This window comes from Manis pentadactyla, chromosome 3 (assembly GCF_030020395.1).
Source record: "Manis pentadactyla isolate mManPen7 chromosome 3, mManPen7.hap1, whole genome shotgun sequence".
Lineage (NCBI taxonomy): Eukaryota > Metazoa > Chordata > Mammalia > Pholidota > Manidae > Manis > Manis pentadactyla.
Window position 1 is genome coordinate 4,660,797 of NC_080021.1, and position 20,113 is coordinate 4,680,909.

The window sequence follows — 20,113 nt, forward strand, 5'->3', positions numbered from 1 at the left end:
TAGCGGGCGGGGCGGAGCGCACAGGGACCAGGGCGGGGGAACACTTCCGGCCGGCGCCCCGGCCGTCTCCGGCTCGGAAGGTGAGTGGGTGGCGGGCAGCGGGGGTGAAGGCAGCGTTGCTGGGGCCCCCGGCCCGGCCTGCGCTCGCGCGCCGTGCCCAAGGCCCGGCGTCCGTACCCGCTGCCGCCGTGACCTGGGCTCCGGGCCTGGCTTGTTGGGGGCGCCCCGGGGCGGAGAGGAGGCCTCCGCGGGGTGGTGGGCCGCAGCGGGCGCGCTGGCCCTGGCGATCGCGGGTGTCCGCTCGTGGGCCGCCGCCTCACGCGCCCGGGACCCCAGGGACGGCAGCGGTCATTATGTCCACTTTTCAGGTGAGAAGCTGAGGCTCAGAGAAGTCCCTGTTCCGAGTCCGCGGCCGGGGAACGTGAGTGCCGGACTCGGCCCCGCCGGCTGGCCCTTTCCCACCGGGCACAGGCTCCAGGCGGGAAGAGAGCGGGCGGAGGACGGTTTGCCTCTGGGCCCGCGGCATTCATGCCCTCTCCGCCTTCAGACTTGCAGCATCGTGGGCGTGGAGCCTTGTGTTCGCGTCCCCGCGGGCGTCCCTGTGTGACCGCAACCTCCACCCAAACAGCCAGGGTAGGGATGAGCCTGTTATTTCCCAGATAAGTCCCAGGAAGTTAACCTAGTAACTTAGGATGTGACTTAGGGGGTTAAGGACCTGCACTCAGACGTCATCACTGCAGCTCACCTCGTGGTCCACTACCTGGCTGCTCGTGACCCTTCCCATCACTAGGGGATGACATCTGCGGGGGGCCTGACCCAGAAGGTCCGCAACTGGTGAGGAGCCCTGGTGGGGCTGCCTCCACACTCCTTGAGGCAAGTGCTGCCTGCAACCTCAGGGCTCTGGTTGCTGAATATATCTTACCTTTTGTCTTTTCCACGTTTCTACCCACCAAATAAGGAATTCTACTTTGTCACTGTGTGAAAGAAGAACACTTCTCACGTTGGACCAAACCATTCTTGCAAACCAACTTAAAGTGTCTCTGACCCCAGAAGAGGCTCTGAGCACCGTGGGCAGGCCTGGGATGTGGGAGATGCAGCCTGTAGCGTTGACAGCTCTGCCAGGTCTCAGGAAGAGGGGTTTTCTTCTCAGAAATGTTGATTTAATATAGGATGATCATGCCCCAGCAGGCAAGGTTCAGTTTTGCTGTCCCCCAGAGCCAGCAGCCCAAGCTGTGCCATGCCACGGGATGCTTTTCTGGGAGTACCAGCGTGCTGTTCTCTGGGGGCGAGGCTGTGGGTTGGGAGGACGCTCCAGGCCATCGCTGGGACAAGAGCCTGTTTGGTCCTTGCAGGTGTGCTGTCTGCGCAGGGGAGTAAACATACCAGGGACCCTGTCCCCTCACACCCCAGGACCCACATGGCCCCTCTCCCATCCCTGTCCCTCTCACCCAGCGAAGGATCCGCCAGCTCACCTGTGGCTAATCAGCAGCTGGTGTTGCCCCTGCACGTCCCTTGACCGCTCATCCTACTGTGGTCTTTGTTTCCCCAGGTCCCAGGCAGGCACTCCATCAGCAGGCCTTAAGATGGCGGCCCTGGGGGACAGTCAGGAGCCCTCTCGTGTCCCATCCCCTGTCAATCTTGAGTCACCAGGGACTCCTGGAGCCCACCACCACAAGGCCCGGCTTCATCTCTACAGTCACCAACACGGTACTTGCCCTGCCACTGCACTGCCCACCTGTCACCCCCGACACTGGGAGATGTAACTGAGGCAACTACCTGGGTGCTGGGCACAGGCTGATGTGAGTGATAGCTCCCTAGTGGACAGTCCCTAGGGATTGTTTATTCCACTTGGGGGAAGGCAGGGGTGAAGAGAGAAGCCCTTTCCAGCCAGAACAGAGCCCACTGCCCTCCCAGCCTCTGGAAGACCAGCCCTGACAGTGTGGCCTGCACAAGAGACCAGGACCTGTCACTTAGTGAGGGCCAGCTTCGCTCTCCTGGGCTTCAGCCACTCTGGAGGTGCCAGTGTTGGGGAGACGTGGCACTGAGCAGTGGGAGGGCACTCCAGGACAGACCACATGAGCAGGCTGCTGCAGACGTAAGCCTGTCTAGATGGGGCACAACCCAGCCAGGCCCCGGGCCTTAAGAGGTGGTGGTTGTGGGCGAAGGAAGTGAGGGCTGAAGCCCAGAGAGGCCTGTGCTCCCAGGCCTGCTGCACGTTGGGGAGGGGCTAGGAGAGCATTGGAAAGGCCCAGAGGTGGCTGTCAGTTGGGAACCGCCCCTGGCCCTGATCCAGCAAAGGCAAGCAGTGCCTTGGGGCTCCTGGACAAAGAAGGAGTGTCATATGGCTGCGACCATCTCCTGAACACCCAACCCTTCAAAGTTCTTGGGGAGCAGCTGCTCCATTGAGCCACCAAGAGGGCACAGAGGCGTCTTGTGCTGCGGCCATGACCCAGCTGTGGGTGGCATCCTGCAGGTGGCTGAGTGAGCCTTAGGCTGGATTCAAGAAGAGGGGAAGGTGAACCCCAGTGCCCCTGTGCCCCCAGGATCCCCCACCTGCAGCCCTGAGGTGTTCTCTCGGTCACCACTGGAGGAGGAACTATCGGACCTGGACCTTCAGGATGTGGAGGAGGTCCGGATTGGGAGAGACACCTGCTGGCCAGGTGAGTGAGGACATTTGCCTGTGGCTGCCCCATGCCAGGCGCCTACTGCTTCAGGCACCAGTACTGTTAACAACACTGGCCCTCTTGTCCCTGGCTCGGAACTCATTTCCACCTCCCACTGCCCTTCCCTCATTCGGCGCCAGTCCTGTCACTGACTGTCCCCAAGGCTCTGAGTGCAGCTCCAACTTCTCCCCTGAGCCCCAGACTCCTGTAGCCACCTGCCTGTCAGGTTGAGGTCTTCAGCTTCGCACCATTGCCCCCTCTTTGTGCTGTGTGGTGCTCCCAGCCTCCACTTGTCCCTGAATTGAGCTCTGGTCCCCATCCCTTCTCCCTGTGGCCTGGCTAGGGCTGCACTAATCCAGACCCTCAGCCTCCCCTGCTCGCCCACCGCCACCTGCCTCCTCAGGGTCTCCGCCCCACGCTGGGAGACTGGAGGTGTCTGAGGTCAGGCCCCTGGGAGGTAGACCCTGCCACAGAATCAGGAGGTTCCTGAGTGGAAGGGGAGCTGGGCCAGGAAGCAGTTGTCCCCAGGCGTCCAATCCCCAGGCAGCTCTGGAAGGACGTGGGCCTGCAGTGCCTCCCAGGAGGTGCCACCTTGGAGAGGGCCAAAGTGAGACCCTTGCCCTGCCAGGGTTCTGGGCAGGTTTTCTTTGCTGGTCTCTGCGTCTGAATGTCCAGCCAGGCCCTCCCTACTCTGGCCCCCAGCACTGTGGTGTGCCCTGCTTGCCCTGTCCCCTAGGATGGCATACAGGGGCCCTGTGGAGGGATGGCTGGTGGGTGGGTGGGTGACCTCTATCTCTGCCATTCTGCCATTTCTCATTTAGATTCTGAGTCAGAGTCCGAGCAGGCTCCATCGTCTCCCCACCCGCACCATCCTGAAAATGAGGTGGATCAGGCCGGGGGGGCGCTGAGGACCCTTCTGAGGAGCCTTCCCCGTAGACCCAAGTGTGGGGACAGCTTTGGACAGGAGCCCAGCTTGGAGCTGCCAACTGACAAGCCTCCAGGGGTCACGCCCTACATGCAGAAGAGGGGCTCCTGGCAGGTGGCGCTCCTGCCACAGGGAGCCCCTGGCACTGAGGGGGGCTCCGAGCTGGGGGCTGGCTTCGGGCGGGGTGGTGCCCCGGGTGGGAAGCCCCACAGGTGTGAGGCCTGCGGCAAGAGCTTCAAGTACAACTCACTGCTGCTAAAGCACCAGCGCATCCACACGGGTGAGAAGCCATACGCCTGCCAGGAGTGTGGCAAGCGCTTCCGTGGCTGGTCGGGCTTCATCCAGCACCACCGCATCCACACAGGCGAGAAGCCCTATGAGTGTGGCCAGTGTGGCCGTGCCTTCAGCCACAGCTCGCACTTCACACAGCACCTGCGCACGCACAATGGCGAGAAGCCGTACAAGTGCGGCGAGTGTGGCCAGGCCTTCAGCCAGAGCTCCAACCTGGTACGCCACCAGCGGCTGCACACAGGCGAGCGGCCCTACGCCTGCAGCCAGTGCGGCAAGGCCTTCATCTGGAGCTCCGTGCTCATCGAGCACCAGCGCATCCACACGGGCGAGAAGCCCTATGAGTGCTCCGCCTGCGGCAAGGCCTTCCGGGGCCGCTCCCACTTCTGCCGGCACCTGCGGACCCACACAGGCGAGAAGCCCTTCACCTGCGGCACCTGCGGCAAGGCCTTTGGCCAGAGCTCCCAGCTTATCCAGCACCAGAGGGTCCACTACCGGGAGTAGTGGGTGGGGGAGGCTCCAGAGGTGGGCTCCCGCCTTTCCACCCTTCCCAGTTGGCAGAACCAGCCCGCATGCCAAGAATCCCAAATAAATTCTGATGGCAACAGGAGCTGCACCTGCCTGGGCCAGGCCTCGGGGTTGCCGCGCATCCCAGCCTGGGGAGAGGAGTGGCGACCCTGTGAGTCTCCCGGGCTCCCTGGTTACTGATCTAGAGGCCTGACTTTCCCAAGGCTGCACCTGGGGCAGGCCAGGTGCTCTGAGACAGGCGTTTCCAGAGGCAGAGACGGGTCAGGCCCAGGCTGCCCGTTGTCGCCCCACGTGTGGGATCTCTGTAATTGGGTTCCTTTGTGACTGGAGGACATTCTTCATGCAGGAAGACACGTGCTTGGTGTGCCTTCTCCCCCTGCCTCTGTGCTTGGCAGTGGCTGCATGAAGTCCACCAGTCAGTGGAAGGTGCCTCCTGTTCATCACCCCTGCCCATATGCCAAGCACCTGGCTGCCTCCAGCTGTGAGAAGGTGGGGGGGCCTGTGGCGTTCACCTATTGACAGGTGTAGGCTACAGCAGTGGGCCATGACCTGGCCATCTTGAGGTGTACTCTCAGACCTCAGCCCCTGCATGTGCATGGAAGAACTCAGCCAGTTGGGTGCCCCCTGGGTGTCAATAATAGTGCACCTTCTGCCCCCTCTGCTCCCTCTTGGACTGTCTTGGACACCACTACCACCCCATGTTGAGGAGCTTCCCAGACTCCACTGCTACCCAACCTGCCATTACCCTGCCCTGAAGGCCTGTGGTTGGGCTTCCTGGCCTCTCCAGGCCACACTCAGATCCCTGTGGTCACTAAGGGTTTTGGAGTAACCCACTCTGGGTGAGTACCCCACTGCGGGGAGAGGGCTGGAGGTCTCTGGACATCAGCCTCAGAGCTTAAGGCACCTCTGGCTGGCTGCTGGTGCTCCCAGGGATCAGTCTTCCATCCTGAAGGGGAGCCTGCCTTTTCCCCACTGTTGCCTAACAACACATGGGTAGCCTCAAGGGAAGGCTGAGCAGCAGAGCAGGGTCAGCCTGCACTCTGCTCCAGAAGGGTTGTCCTGCAGCCTGGGCACCAAGTCTGGGCTCAGGCCATTGCACTTAGTAGGCCACCGTTGAGAGCAGAGTCCTGCCGTCGTCCATATGACCCAAGATACCCAGAGGTGCCCCTCTGCTCTCCTCCCTAGATCATGGAGCTGCAAGTGTGTGCTCCAGAGGGCTTCCTGGAGGAGGGGGCAAGGGAGCAGCTGCCATGCATGGTGAACATTCAGCAGGGTCGCTGTGGCTTCCCTTGTTGGGCAGGGCTGGTGAGATGGGCTGAATGGCCTTTGCCTTTCGGCCAGAGTCCCTTTCCTATGCTCAGTTGCCAGGGCTGATTTCTCCCAACGTTCCTTCTGATCGGGTCAGCACTTCAGGAGCCCAGAGCAAGGACTCCAAGGGATGTCCCCTACCTGGCTGTGCCCCTTGTTTTAGCAGCATCTAATTATGCAGGACACTATTGTTCTCAATCCCTGGCCACTTCTGGGGCTGTGGGTGCAGCTGATGGCTCTGCGCCCTGCCTTCCTGCCACTGTGCTCATCCTCCTGCTTCTCTGCACCCCAGGCCTCCCTCAGGAACCTGAGTCCACCCTGGACGTGTCTCTAGCTTAACAGCCACTGTCCTGCACATCCTTCCAACCTGCTGTTGGGTCTCCCACCTCCCAATCCTTAGCCTCAGCCTCTCATTCTTCCCCAGAGTGCCCAGGAAACTACTCAAGGATCCAGTGGTCACTGGGAGCCCAGGTTGAGGGCCACCCTGCCCTGATTGCAGCCTTGCCACTTAGCCACTTACTGTCCTTTGTGGAGCCTATTTCCTCCTTTGAACATGGGGACAGTAGTCTGCAGCACTACACAGGGTGGTTGGCAGGATGGCTATGGGATCTGCACACTGCCTGGCACACAGCAAAGCCCCTGGAAAGGCATGGTTGGCAACCAGGGACAGGTCAGGGACACTGCATGGACCATCTCAGCAGAAAGCCACCTGGGGCCAGGGGTGGCCCCAGCAAATGTGAGGGACTACCAATTGAAAAGCAGGACAGCACCAAGGAGTCCCAGTGAGTTTCAGAGCCCAGGGAGTGGTGGTGTGGGGGCAATATCTGCTTTTGGTCCTAGAAGGAAATAAAGGCCCTAGAGGCACATTGAACCCTAGAGAAAGGTGGTCTTCTGAGGAGCCTTAAGGCTCTGGGGGCTGACAATGTCACTGTCTCAAGCTGTGCGCAGAGCATGGCGTGGGCAAGCCTAAGTGTGGAGGCTGTTCAGTTGGATATGTTATTTTCACATGCATGTAAGCAGTATGGTGTGTGTAATGGCTAAGAAAATACGCTTTGAAGTTTAAAGCTCAACGCTTAAACTGTAAGGCCATATGAGCTATTACTCTCTCCAAACACATTTCCTAATTAGGAAAAAGATAAATAGGGTTTTCCAGAGAACCAGAACCAATAGGAGGTCTGTCTATTAATCTTTATTCATACGTACATATATGTCTGTATAGAGATAGATCGATAAATAATCGGAAACTGAGCAGTTGGCATGCTGGAGACTTGGGGGAGCCAATGGTTTAACTCCAGTCTGAAAGCCAACAGGCTGAGAGACCCAAGAAAAGCCAGGGTTTCTGTTCAAGTCCAAAGGCAGAAAGGGACTAATGACCCAGCTCAATTGGCAGGTAGACTTCCCTCCTCAGCCTTTTTGTTCTACTCAGTTCATTCAAATGCTAATCTCATCCAGAAGCACCCTCACAGGCACACTCAGAATAATGTTAGACCAAGTAAGTGGGCATCCCATCGCCCAGTGAAGTAGACACACAGAATTAACCATCATAAGCAAGGATATGAACTGTACTTAGTGCTGTTTCGTCAGCCTAATTCCTCCCACTACAGATGTGCTCTTTTACCACGCATGATTGAGCAGAGCTCCAAGTAGCCCCAGACCACCACCTTCAATTCAGCCACTAGAGGGCAAGAGCCCTCTACCCAGCACCTTGGAAACATCCCAGTGATGCCGGGGTTCTTGTTCACGAAGCCGGAGAATGAGCTTCACAGTCAGTCAAGGTAGGAGAGCAAGGTACAGGCTTTTATTTAGAGAGAAAGTGACAGGACAGAGCTCCCGGCTCACGCCAGGAGGGGACAAGAGAGTCCGTCATTGGCTCATTGTCTAGGGGTTTTATGCGCGGTTGAGGATTTTCAGGAATGAGGGTAAAGGGTTAGGGGTGCAGACTTGTTGGGTGGTCCCAGAATGCTTTCTTGATGAGTAACAGAGGAGATTTTCAGCTCTGATTCTCAAGATAGCAGTTTCCCTCTGGGAGCATGTCAGTTAAGACCGCCTGCCCTGCCCCCAAGGTGGGCTGGGTTGTTGCCTGTTTGCTGAAGTTAGTTAAGAATATTACTTCTTAACTTCTTGGGCTGTTTATAGTTGGGCTTGCTTACTAAATTAGTCTTTTTCCTAGGTTGCAGATTACTTGGTTAGGGTCAGAGAAGGAAATATAGCACATATGTACGGTTAAAATAAGCTGGGCCTTTTAGCAGGCTAAGGTAAATTTTACAGTGAAGTCACGGGTTATGCTGAGACACTTTTATCTGCAGAACACTCAAAACATTCCAGGCTAAGTTGCTGCTGGCCTTTTGAGTTTTAACTGATCTCACTGAAGATGCCTATATTCCCAGTCTGGTATCTTTACCCTAGAGAATTACTGTGACTCTGACTTTGCGTAATGCTTATCACAAGAGTTTCAATAGGGACTTCTTTGCACATTGCTACATTGTTCTGACTGTAATTAATCTTGCTCTGCTTTTTCTCCGGAGGCCCTCACCCTACTCTGCCTAATCCCATGGTCCCTGTCTCACCAGGAAAGGGTTTTGTTGAGTCCTGAGGGGTTGTGCCATTTTACCCATACTGGGCCATGGGCTGTGGATGGGCTTAGAGACTGCTGCTCAGCTTGACTGATGGCCATGCCTACAGCTGGGTGCAGGGTGCTGGGAATCCGGCCAGTCAAAACTGTAGGTGTCCTGTGCACACATTTTTGATACCAGCATCACATTCACTTGTCTTTCAGTTGCTATCCCAACATTCTGTATTGGGGTACCTCAGTTTCCCCCAGGTTTTCATTCCTTGAGAGACCCTAATGCAATGATAGAGAATCTAGAGGTGGAAAACAATGTGCGGTCTGTGATTCATCGGCTGTGTACCCTGTGACCCTAAGCAAGCAGGAAGGCATCTCCCAGCATCCAGATGCTAAGGGTATTCACTCTACTTTGTAGTCCAGTTCTGCCACCTATTTCTCTGCCATCTTGGACAAGGTACATACCCTTTCTGAGCTGCACGAGCTAACTGGGACTAATGATTTTACTTAGGGTTTCTGTGGGCACTAAATTAGATCGTTATGTGAAAAGCCAGCAAAGCACAGGCCCATCAAGTATGAGTTTCTAACACACACACACACACCCTCCCTGCTACCATCTAGAAAAGAATTATGTCCTTCCCGTGATAGTTTATTACATTTATTTATTCCAGTCTTTCACCCATTAAATCGTTCTTGAATACCTGCTTTGCGCTGGGCTTGTGCCCACCTGGGAGGTGCTCCATGCAGCACGCCTCATACAGTTTTGTCCTCAGAGTGCAGCCGCGGCGGCGGCGCTGTGCAGATGCACAGTCGCTAATAGTCACCCAAGAGTATCTGGTTGGACCCCAGCTTTATCTGTTAAACCCAAGGCTTGCGACTAAATCAGATCTCTCAAGATTTTTCCAACTACACTAGGGAAAGCCAGGCAAACTGCTCTTCCTGGAGCCTCAGCCAAGGGCTGTCTCTGAGCTGGAGTGCCCAGGCTGCGCCAGGTCCTAAGCAGGGGCGCTTTGGGGGCTGGGATTCCTGAGGGAGCACGACAACGCTGGTCTGCAACACTGGAAAACCAGAGCCGGTGCAGCAAAGGCGCGTGCGCCGACAACGCGGAATTGCGCGCGGGCTGGAAGTCTCCGTGGTCAGTCCGGAAGTACACCGGAAGGAGCGCATCCTTCCCCCTCTCAGCCCCGCCTGCTCCGTTGGCGCCCCTAGCTGCGGAGCCCCGCATGGTGGTCCCGGCAGGTCTGCAGAGCCGCATTGGGCTTGAGTCGGCTTGGAAGGGTGGGTGGAGCTGAGGGAGGCTGCACAGATGCCTCGTGCATTTGAACCTTATTCACAAGTTAAATTCTAAGGCCACAATTTACTGCCCAGGTAACCTCAGAGATTTGGCGGGAAACCCGCACCCATGTGCCACCTGCACTTCAGAAGTCATGCAGGTGATGGTAAGCTTCAAGGAATTCACACGGGGCCACAGGTGCGGACAATCCTGCAGTCAGAGCTGAGAGCAGTGGTGTGCTAGCAACATAGTGGATGTGATGTCCCTGGATGGCGTGGGCCTGGTGCTCTGAGCACCAGGGATGTCAGGAAGCATCAGATATGTCTCAATAGAGAGACACCCTATACATGCGATCAAGGTGGACAGACCCTTCTTTGGATGTCGAGTGTCGGCCTCCTCCCCCTCTCCGGCCCGCAGATAAAGGAGGCGACGCGATAAGATATTGAAGACCTGAGTGGGCCAGCCAGGGGACTCAAGGAATACCAGCTCAAGAGTGGTGCTGGAAAGGCACCTCTCATATTTATTGATCAGGCATCACATTCTTGAGTGGGTTAACAAGTTTCTAGACACAATGATTAACATGCTTTACTACAGGAATGTAATTGCCTCCAGGTCGCTGGGGCAAGTCGTCCCTGGTGCCAGGCAATGAGGGGGTAGAGATAACAAGAAACAGATCTCAGTTTAGATTTAGTGAGCTGTGGCGTGCAGCACAGATAACAAGGAAGGCAAACAATTCCCATAGAAACAGAATCATCTATGGATGGCAACCCACAGTCGAGTGTAACAAAATGTTAGAGAATTAGAAGAAGGCCTCGTGAATTTCGTGAATATGGGAAGGGCTTCACTGGGTGCTCAGACTCAGTTCAGCATCAGAGAAATCACACTGGGAAGAAGCCTTCTGTTCAGGGTCAGCTTGTCAGACATCATAGTTCACACGTAGATGCTGTGATCGTGGTGAAGCCCGAGGGGTTCACCCTGGGGTGAGGGAGGGCACTATGGATGCAGGGAATGGGGAGAGGCATCAGTCCACAATGGAGAGGATCCCTGTCAGTGTCACCATGTGGGAAATAACCATCAAGGATTGCCGGAGCCATGCTACTCAAGCTGTGTAGCGAAGCTCAGGCTGGAGGGAGACCCCCACAAATCGGGCCTTCGCAGCTGGCTCCCTCTATTACCCACCTTGATTTTATTATTTTCCATTATACCATTGGCTTTGTTTTTGCTTGCATTGTTGCCAAAGATTAAGCTAACCTTTGCTGAGCAGCACAGAAATGATGAGAACATAAACTTCCCAAAAGCTTTTCAGGACGGTGCTCCTGAAGAATGGAACACGCAGGGGCCAAATGGCAATCTTGGCATAAAGTACCAAAACCTGCTGTTAGTTAGTCAAACATTGACCACCCCATTTCCACAGAGAAAGCCCCCCTTGTTCACAATGCTAGTGAAACTAGTGATGGAAAGTTTTATAGAAATAGAGTCATGAGAAAATATTGAATAGAATAACCCTGTTTGACACTTAATTAATCATCTCATGTTTTCTTCCCTCTACTACTTCTATAGTCTGTTTTTCTTCTTTCCTAATCACAGCCCTTTACTAGAATTTGTGCCTCAAACATGAAATTACCAAGTACCATATTCCAGGAAGTAAAGATACCTCAAAACAAGTGCTGGGCATAGAAGCCACGGAGCATAAATCTGCAAAGAAGTGAAAAACTAACCTTTTCAAAGAATATTACTTCTCTCTCTCTCACTTACCAGCTTTACATCTCCCCGTATGGCCCCATAAGATGGCTGCTTAGCCAGAGACGGGTAAGATTCCTCAAGGGAGGAACAACCTAAGACAGGCACAGTCACAGGGGGGCCATCAGGTGAGAAAAAGGGGGCCAACAGAGGTGAGGCTTAGAACCTCACCCCCCCAGTTTTGAGAGAAATCTTCTACAGCTGTGGATGTTTTGTTGCCCTTGTTCAGCTTGGATTAATACCTGGTCTGTAGGCACAAACCTGATCATCTACACCTGCCTTCTTACAGTTCTAAATCATGCTTTCTATCTATATCTTGCATTTACCTACTACATTAACATTTTATTAGATTCACAAATAAAGTATAAAAATCAAATGAATAATCATACATTACATTTGACGTGATTGTTTATAGTTTAAGGTTTGTAGTTAAAACAGAAACCGTTTCTATGATATGAATGCCCTTGCATTGTTCACCATGTAAGAACTTGTTTAGTCCCTGCAGTAGTGGAGTCATGGAGACCTGTGTAGCATATGTCAGGGAGATTTTAGTATCCACACAGAAGAAAGAGAAATGTAGATAAGAAGGGGAAATTTAGTTTGCTGCCTACTGTGCCCTATAAAGGGGTATAAAGTGAAGATATGAGTTTATGATTTATTATTTGTGCCTCATACGTGAAATTACCAAGTACCATATTCCAGGAAGTAAAGATACCTCAAAACAAGTGCTGGGCATAGAAGCCACGGAGCATAAATCTGCAAAGAAGTGAAAAACTAAACTTTTCAAAGAATATTACTTCTCTCTCTCTCACTTACCAGCTTTATATCTCCCTGTATGGCCCTGTAAGATGGCAATTTATTTATTAGATTGATTATAAATTTATTAAAGCCTCTAAGAATATTTTTGTGGGACAGAATCCTAGCTAACTGTGGCACTAGGTGACCTGTATTACACCCTGAGCTGATAAGACTCCATAGTCACTGCTACATACTGCATGCCCCTACGGTCACATGCACTACTTAGAAACTGCGTTGCATAGAAACGTAAAACACAATAGAGTACATGTTGATAGGAAAAGTTTCGGTCAAGGAACAGAAAAACAATCACCTGTCTAACGCTTGACCAACCATGAATAGATTAGAAAGTAAAAGAAAGAAAAAGGCTTGCCTATACTTATTAACCAACTGCCTATACGAATTAATCATCAGAATAATAAAAAATAATCATATCCTTGTGCAAAATGGTATAAATAAAGCTGTCATTGGCACTTTGTCGAGAGACCACCTCCATCTGACTCCGTGTCCTGTCTCTCCATACGCCGACTCCGTCCTGCACCTTTGGGCATCCCACCCCTAGGCTGGAGCTGGACTCCCGCAAAGGATTGTTTTTGAAATCTGAGAAATGGCACTGAGGATCTCCACCCCACTCTGCTGCAACAGAGTGCCATCCAAAGCCTTTAGGCAAAGATGTCCTGGCTGGGGATTCACCCCAAAGTGAGCTCATGGGAGGATTTCCTTGGAGTCATGGTCTAGAAAGGGGGCATGTTTCTTAGGGACTTGACCATGTTTTCCTAGAGCAACTTCTGAGGTATTGTGTGCAAATAGTGCCAGCTGACACTGATTACAGGGATCTCAACACATCGTATACATGTGCAGATCGCTCCAGAGTGAGAATGGATGCCCTTCCATCCTCTGATCCTAAAGAGGTTGTGTGCCTTACTCATAGCTGAGTCCAGTACAACTTGGTTGGGAGAGAGGCGGAGAGCGGCCTGCTGTAGCTGCTAGAGGCCCCACCAAAGGTCCAGCGGAGGCTTCTCTGCAGTGTTTTGAGAGAACGGATGTGCTCCTGTCTGTTTCACAGACCACCCTCCCCTTTGTTCAAGTGCATCTCTTGCTTGGAAAGGCTCTGTGTGACCCCCTGCCTTGTGTTTTGGAGGTTGCATGCTGATCTCAGCAAATTGTTATGAAGCACTGGCTTCTCGTAAGGCCCCTTGCTTTGCCTTTTCTTCCATTTTGTTTCTTGGGATGTAAAAACCCACTGAGGAATCACCCAGTTACATCACCTAGGAAGCTCACTGAAAATCACAGATTCCTAGGCATCACCCCATGACAGACTCGGTAGGCCTGGGGTGAAGCCAGAGAATGGATTTAGTTCCAGCACCCCCAGTGATGTTGACAGTGCGCTGGGTTTGGGAACGTCTGACCTCACTCGGCCCCTCAGAGCAGGCACGCCTCCACAGGTCCTACTCAGACACCACCTGGCCGAGCAACTTGAACCACTGGACAACCTTGGCTTGGGCCAGAATTTGCCCTTTCGCCAGCTGTCCCCAGCTCTGCTCTCTGGGCCCGTCGTCCACAGGAAGGGTCCTCAGGATTTGAAGGAGCCGTCATGCCCAGGGACCTCTCCTTCCCCCTGCAGTTCTTTCCTAAGCAGTCCATTCAGCTGGCCGCAGGGTGTGTGGACCTGCTTTAGCAGTGAACGGTGATATTCCCACCCCAGTCCAAGCCAGCACGCGCCATTCCTCCCCTAGACCACTCCGACTACCCAGAACTCGCCTCCGTTTCCTCCACCAACCGTAGACCAAAGTGGTCGGCTGGATTCCTACATTAGATGGTGTCCCTCGCTTGCTTCCCAAAGCCCTTCCTACGGCCGTCAGGGTCCTACGCGCCGCGTCGCCTTGCTCGGTTCCTGCAGGGTCCCTGCCACACCACCCATACTCAGGCCACATCGCGCCGCGCAACGCAGCACCTCGGACAGCTCCGGGCGTGTCCCCGGGCGGTTCCTCCGGCGAGGCCTCCGAGTGTGTCCGTGGATGGTTCCCCCGGGAGGGGCTTCCGGGTGTGTGCCCCCCGCCGCTCTCCTGGGCCGGTTCCCCGGACGCGTCCGTCGGGCCGGGCCTCCGAGCAAGCCCCCCGAGCTTCCTAGAGCGGCCGCAAGGGCCGGCGGCGCGGGGCGGGGCTTGCTGTGGGCGTGGCGCGCTTCCGACTCCGGCTCGTGGGCCCCGGCCGCCGGCGGGTGTGCGGCTCCGCGGCGCGCGCCTCGGGGCCTGGGGCGGGGCCGCGTGGTGGACGTCGGGCTCGTCGAGCCTTCCCTTCCGCCGTCGGCACGCCCAGCGGGCGCCGTGCTCTTCCGGCCCTCTGCAGTGGAAGGAGGCCCGCCGAAAGACGCGAGCCTCCCGCGGAAGGCCGCTTCCCTCTGCGGGGAGGCCGCTGGCGTGCAGGGACGGACCCCCCGGCAAGCTGGCACTGCTTCCTCAGGACCTGCCCACAGAGCCGCAGGCCGTCGGCAGCCCGCCGAGGCGGCTCTGCAGCCGCTGTGACACGGTACTCCCTCTCGGGCCCTAGTCTTTGTCCCTCGGGCCACAGGCCCTGACCTTGACGTCTTCGGACACCCGGCGTGCAGCCTCCTTGCGTCCTGCCGAGTCCCCCGCCCACCCGTCCCATGGTTCAGCCAGACCGTAGATCTCCGGGAAATTTGACGTCTGGTCTTCCAGGAGCACAGGTTTAAACAGATTTTTTTTTCTTGAATCGACTGTAGGGGCTTGTTTTCATTGTAGGAGTTCATGCTTTTTAAAGAAAATTTGGAAAGTGTGGGAAAAATAACTCCTCTCCCCAACAAAGTGAACAACTAATGAGCAACTAATCAGGGAGTGTTTGCACACTTTTTCCGTCAACCTTTTAGGCTCTGCGTGGCAGTTTCCTGTCGTTGCTGTTGATAAACGCAATACCTAACCTCACCCTGAAATAACACACTGTCCTGAAGGTCTCAAATTTGCCGGGAGAACGCGGGAAGTGCTCTGCACCTTATCAGCACCACCCACTGTGGGAAGTTTCCCTGACTTAGAGGCCGGAAACTGAGGCTCAGAGAAGACTTACGACTGCCTCACCCGGCCCTAGGGTTCTGAGCCCTATGCTCTCACACGATGGCTTCCACCCCACCCCCTCCTCCCTCACACAGTTTGCTGTGACCATCAGGGAACAAGCCGTCCACTCACTAGCTCAGCACTGAGTGCCAGGCCCCAGCTGCTGAGATGGAAAACTGCCGTCTCTGCCCTAGAGTCACACAACCCCTCAGTACAAGGACGGAGATCCACGAGTACGCATGGAGCAGGGACTTTTGGTGGTAATTTGTCCCATGATTTCCAACCCAGTGAGTCATTTGTCCAGATTATGCAGCTAATGCCAGCAGGGACCAGCATCAGCCTCAGGTATGCCTCACTCCAGGATCCCATTCAGCCATGTGCATTCTGTGCAAGGCTGCTATTCCGCTCCTGGCACACCTGACCCTCAGGCAGTCCTGTGGGATGAGGCACCCCCTCCATCACCGGGCAGTGTCCAGCCAGTGCACAATGACCAGCACCCGAGTGGTAGTCCTAAGGATTTCACTGTAGTGACATGTAGGTGGGAAGGGCAGATTCTGGACTCTGATCCCCTCGTCCACCGGGCAGGACCCTGAGCTCAGCTCCTGCCTGGGAAAGGGCAGCATGGATAGAGCGGGAAGAGCATTTCTCAGTGCCCAAAAGCACAGAGACAAAAACCACATGATCATCTCCATAGATGCTGAAAAAGCATTTGACAAAATTCAACATCCATTCATGATAAAAACTCAACAAAATGGGCATAGAGGGCAAGTACCTCAACATAATAAAGGCCATATATGATAAACCCACAGCAAACATCATACTGAACAGCAAGAGGCTGAAAGCTTTTCCTCTGAGATCGGGAACAAGACAGGGATGCCCACTCTCCCCACTGTTATTCAACATAGTACTGGAGGTCCTAGCCACGGCAATTAGACAAAACAAAGAAATACAAGGAATCCAGACTGGTAAAGAAGAAGTCAAACTGTCGCTATTTGCAGATGACATGATATTGTACATAAAAAACCCTAAAGACTCCACTACAAAACTACTAGAGCTAATATTGGAATTCAGCAAAGTTGCAGGATACAAAATTAACACACAGAAATCTGTGGCTTTCCTATACATTAACAATGAACTAATAGAGAAATCAGGAAAACAATTCCATTCACAATAGCATCAAAAAGAACAAAATACCTAGGAATAAACCTAACCAAGGAAGTGAAAGACCTATACCCTGAAAACTACAAGACACTCTTAAGAGAAATTAAAGAGGACACTAACAAATGGAAACTCATCCCATGCTCCTGGCTAGGAAGAATTAATATTGTCAAAATGGCCATCCTGCCCAAAGCAATATAGAGATTCGGTGCAATCCCTATCAAATTACCAGCAGCATTCTTCAATGAACTGGAACAAATAGTTCAAAAATTAATATGGGTCATGTAAGTGTAGATTAGTGATACAAAAAAAACAAAAAAAGGCAGTTCCTGTGTGGTAACCTCCAATGAGTTCTACACAAGGGTATAAAGGGCATATAAAAGTGTAGGCAAAGGGTCTGTTTGTGTTTATACAGAGGATCAAAGCCTAATTGGGCTACCCCGAAAATGAACTAAGATATGATATGAAAGAGAACTTCCAACATCAGCACTCTCTGGAAGACTCAGGCCAGAAGATGATCATCAAAAAACCCCAACAAAGATCCACGCACTGCTACAGCTGTAGATGCACTCATCCCACCAGCTCCTGGACTTGCCGTGGGAATGAGGAAGGAGATATCTAAGCTGGCCTGTGCATACAGTAAAACAACAGATTTGACTGGATCTACACTGTTGGAACTCAACCAAGAATTAGGAGAAGTGCAAGTTGTAGCACTCCAAAGTCTTACAAGTACAGACTATTTACTGTTAAAAGAACATATGGGATGTGAACATTCCCCAGGAATGGGTTGTTTTAATTTGTCTGATTTCTCTCAGACTGTTCAAGTTCAGATGGACAATATCCACCATATCATAGATAAGTTTTCACAAATGCCTAAGGTGCCTAACTGGTTTTCTTGGTTTCACTGGAGATGGCTGGTAATTACAGATATGCTTTGGTTATGTAACTATACTCCTATTATGTTAATGTGTGTGCGCAATTTAAGTAGTAGCTTAAAACCTATACATGCTGAAGTTACTCTACAAGAAGATATGTCAAAGAAATAATCTTCCCATGTTTTCTTCCGCCTGCTACTTCTATAGCTTTTCTTCTTCCTTCCTAATTACAACCCTTAAATAGAATTCGTGCCTCATATCAAATTTACTGAGTATCATAATTCTTCCAAGTGGTAAAGATACCTCAAGACAAATGCTGGGCATAGAAGCTACAGGGCATAAATGTGCAAAGAAATAAAAAGCTAACCATTTCAAACAATAAGGCTTCTCTCTCACTTACCAACTTTACATTTCCCTGTATGGCCCCGGAAGATGACTGTGTAGCCAGAGACGGGTAAGATTCCTCAAGGGAGGAACAACCTAAGACAGGCACAGTCGCAGGGGGGCCATCAGGTGAGAAATTGGGGATCAACAGAGGTGAGGCTTAGAACCTCACCCCCCCATTCTGAGAGAAATCTTCTGCATACGTGGATGTTTTATTGCCCTTGTCTAGCTTGGATTAACACATGTTGGGAGCCACACAAAGGCAACAAGATGGCCACTGAAACAACAAGACGACCACAGTTCATGAGGTTCCTGCTTCACTTCCTGGAGATTAGCTGCGAGCCCGCGCGCGCCAACAAGAAAGCCCGCGCGCGCCAAGAGATACTCTTCTCCCCCTCCTTCCCCATTATCATATACCAATCAGAATGTAACTCGCTGCGCCATCCCTGCTATGCAGCCAATCCCCTGCTTACAAGTATCCTATGGCCCACTCTGCCCCTGAACACTGGTGTATATCTACCCCCGTCTTACAATAAAATTTGAAGGCTTGATCAGAATACTGTCTTGCCTTCGCTCTTCTCTCGCCCCCATTTTCTTCCAGGTCAGATCCCCTTCGTCTCCACAAATAACTAGGTCCCGCTGGACGGGACAAGTGGCGCCCAACGTGGGGCTCGAAGTGCGGATCTTTCGCAGGCGGACCCCCGAGAAAGAGATCGTCTGCAGACCCCTTACTAATGAAATAATAGGAGACGCCTTTCGCCGCTCACGGAAGCCGTCGTCCCTGGTGAGTACCGGCCGCCTTACAAGAAAATGGGAACTAAATTAAGTAAAGAAGCGGTCTTCATAAGAGACCTAAAAAGTTCACTTAGGGAGAGAGGAGTTCGAGTTAAAAAGAAAGACTTGGTAAAGTTTTTTATTTTTGTTGATGAAGTCTGTCCGTGGTTTATCATTAATGGCCCCGAAATTCATCCTAAAAAATGGCAGAAAGTAGGTAGAGATTTAAATGATTACCTTATCAAAAACGGCCCTGACTCTGTTCCTGTTTCAGTATTTTCCTATTGGGGTCTTATCAGAGATATTGTTGAAAATACTGACCCTGATAAACGTCAACTCTTGTCAGTAGCAGAATATTGCCTCCGCCCCCTATCTCGGGCGGCCTCAAAATCGTCCCTTTCGAGTGATCCCCCTGCCCCAAAATCAGCTAAGTCCCCCTCCCCTAGTCCGACACCATCTTTGCTCGGTGCCCTCCATGATACCCCTCCCAAATGTCGCATTTATCCGCCCCTCCCTCGAGATTCGGACTTTGTCGATACACAAAAGGTTTTTCCAGTCGTGACTAAGAGCCAAAATGGCGAGCCTTTAGATCCGGGAGACGCGGCTGAACTAGAAGACGAGGCGGCCAAGTATCACAACCCAGATTGGCCCCTTGCCGCCCCGTCGCTTAACCCCCCTTCTTACACACCCCCAGTTTTGAAAGGAGCCTCTTACACTCCCCCTATTCGGCCTCCCAATGTTTGCGCCCCGGCCTTTTTGCCCCCGTCGGCCCCTCCGCTACCCCCTCCGGCTCCCGGTCCTGTTGGCCCCCCTACCAGCACTGAAGACCTAATAGCACAGATAGTAGAACAAAGAATAACTTGCCATCTCCAAAAATTAGTTGTCTCCCAACCAGTTCGTCCCGCATTATATTCGCAAAAGGGCCTCTCTAAGAAACCGCTTACAGCCACAAAACCTAAAAAACAACCTAAAAAACTGCTCTTTCCTGTTCTTACCCGGGCCTCCGCCCGCTCTGGCCCCACCTCCACAACACATAGCCCGGAGGAGGGCGATCTTGAAAGCGATAGCGAAGACGCCCCTGCTGCTCAGGAAATAGAAAGTGAGGGAGAGGAGCAGGCTGAGCCAGAGCCGGCCGAGCCTGCTGATGGCCCTAGAGAATTTCACAAAATCCATTTCAAAAGCTTAAAAGAGCTGAACGCGGCCGTTAAAGCTTATGGCCCCAATGCCCCTTTTACCCTTTCTGTTCTTGATTCGCTGTCTCGAGGAGGACATTTACTCCCAGGTGAATGGCTGCGTATAGTCCAGGCTGTGCTTACCCGTGGTCAGTTTTTAACTTGGAAGGCAGATTTTGCTGACCGCTGTCAGACCATCGCTGCTGCCAATGTAAAAGACCCTCATTCCCCAACAGCGTCCTGGACTTTTGATAAGCTTACGGGACAGGGCAGATATATCTCTGAAACCAGGCAGCAGCGCCTTCCCCTTGGTCTTCTATCTCAAGTGAAAGATGCCGCTTTGGGCGCTTGGATATCACTCCCTGCTTCCGGGACTGCTAACACTCCTCTAACTAAGATCACTCAAAGCTCGCAAGAAGACTATAGCGAATTTGTTAGCAGACTGTTAGAGGCCGCCGAAAGGACCCTTGGTTCCGCGGCTGCCAATGATAAGATTGTAAAACAGCTAGCCTATGAAAACGCCAATTCGGCATGTCGAGCCGTCCTCCGCGGTAAGACTCGAGACAAAACTCTTGATGAAATGCTGAGAATGTGTAGAG

The 20,113-nt window shown here is 53.0% G+C and overlaps 2 protein-coding genes across 10 annotated transcripts in view; both read left to right on the forward strand.

The window, feature by feature from the left end:
* Positions 1–4,486, forward strand: LOC118930583 (zinc finger protein GLI4-like). Of its 9 annotated transcripts, none has more exons than XM_057497685.1 (5): positions 1–80; positions 369–633; positions 1,550–1,707; positions 2,544–2,660; positions 3,485–4,486. In XM_057497685.1, exons 3-5 carry the CDS (start codon positions 1,584–1,586, stop codon positions 4,378–4,380), a joined length of 1,137 nt encoding a protein of 378 aa, XP_057353668.1. In that variant the 5' UTR covers positions 1–80; positions 369–633; positions 1,550–1,583; the 3' UTR covers positions 4,381–4,486. The 9 variants fall into 9 exon arrangements, with proteins under 9 accessions (XP_057353668.1, XP_057353669.1, XP_036778104.1 ...); XM_057497686.1 differs by having other exon boundaries at positions 369–503; XM_036922183.2 differs by lacking the exon at positions 369–633 and adding an exon at positions 959–1,122 and having other exon boundaries at positions 24–80.
* An 8,908-nt stretch (positions 4,487–13,394) lies between these two features.
* LOC130682783 (zinc finger protein 768-like) overlaps positions 13,395–20,113 on the forward strand; it is a 28,215-nt gene continuing 21,496 nt past the window's right edge. Inside the window, exons 1-3 of the mRNA XM_057497592.1 lie at positions 13,395–13,406; positions 13,869–14,612; positions 14,655–14,733. Coding sequence (XP_057353575.1) covers positions 13,395–13,406; positions 13,869–14,612; positions 14,655–14,733 — 835 coding nt within the window. The remainder of the gene's footprint in view (positions 13,407–13,868; positions 14,613–14,654; positions 14,734–20,113) is intronic.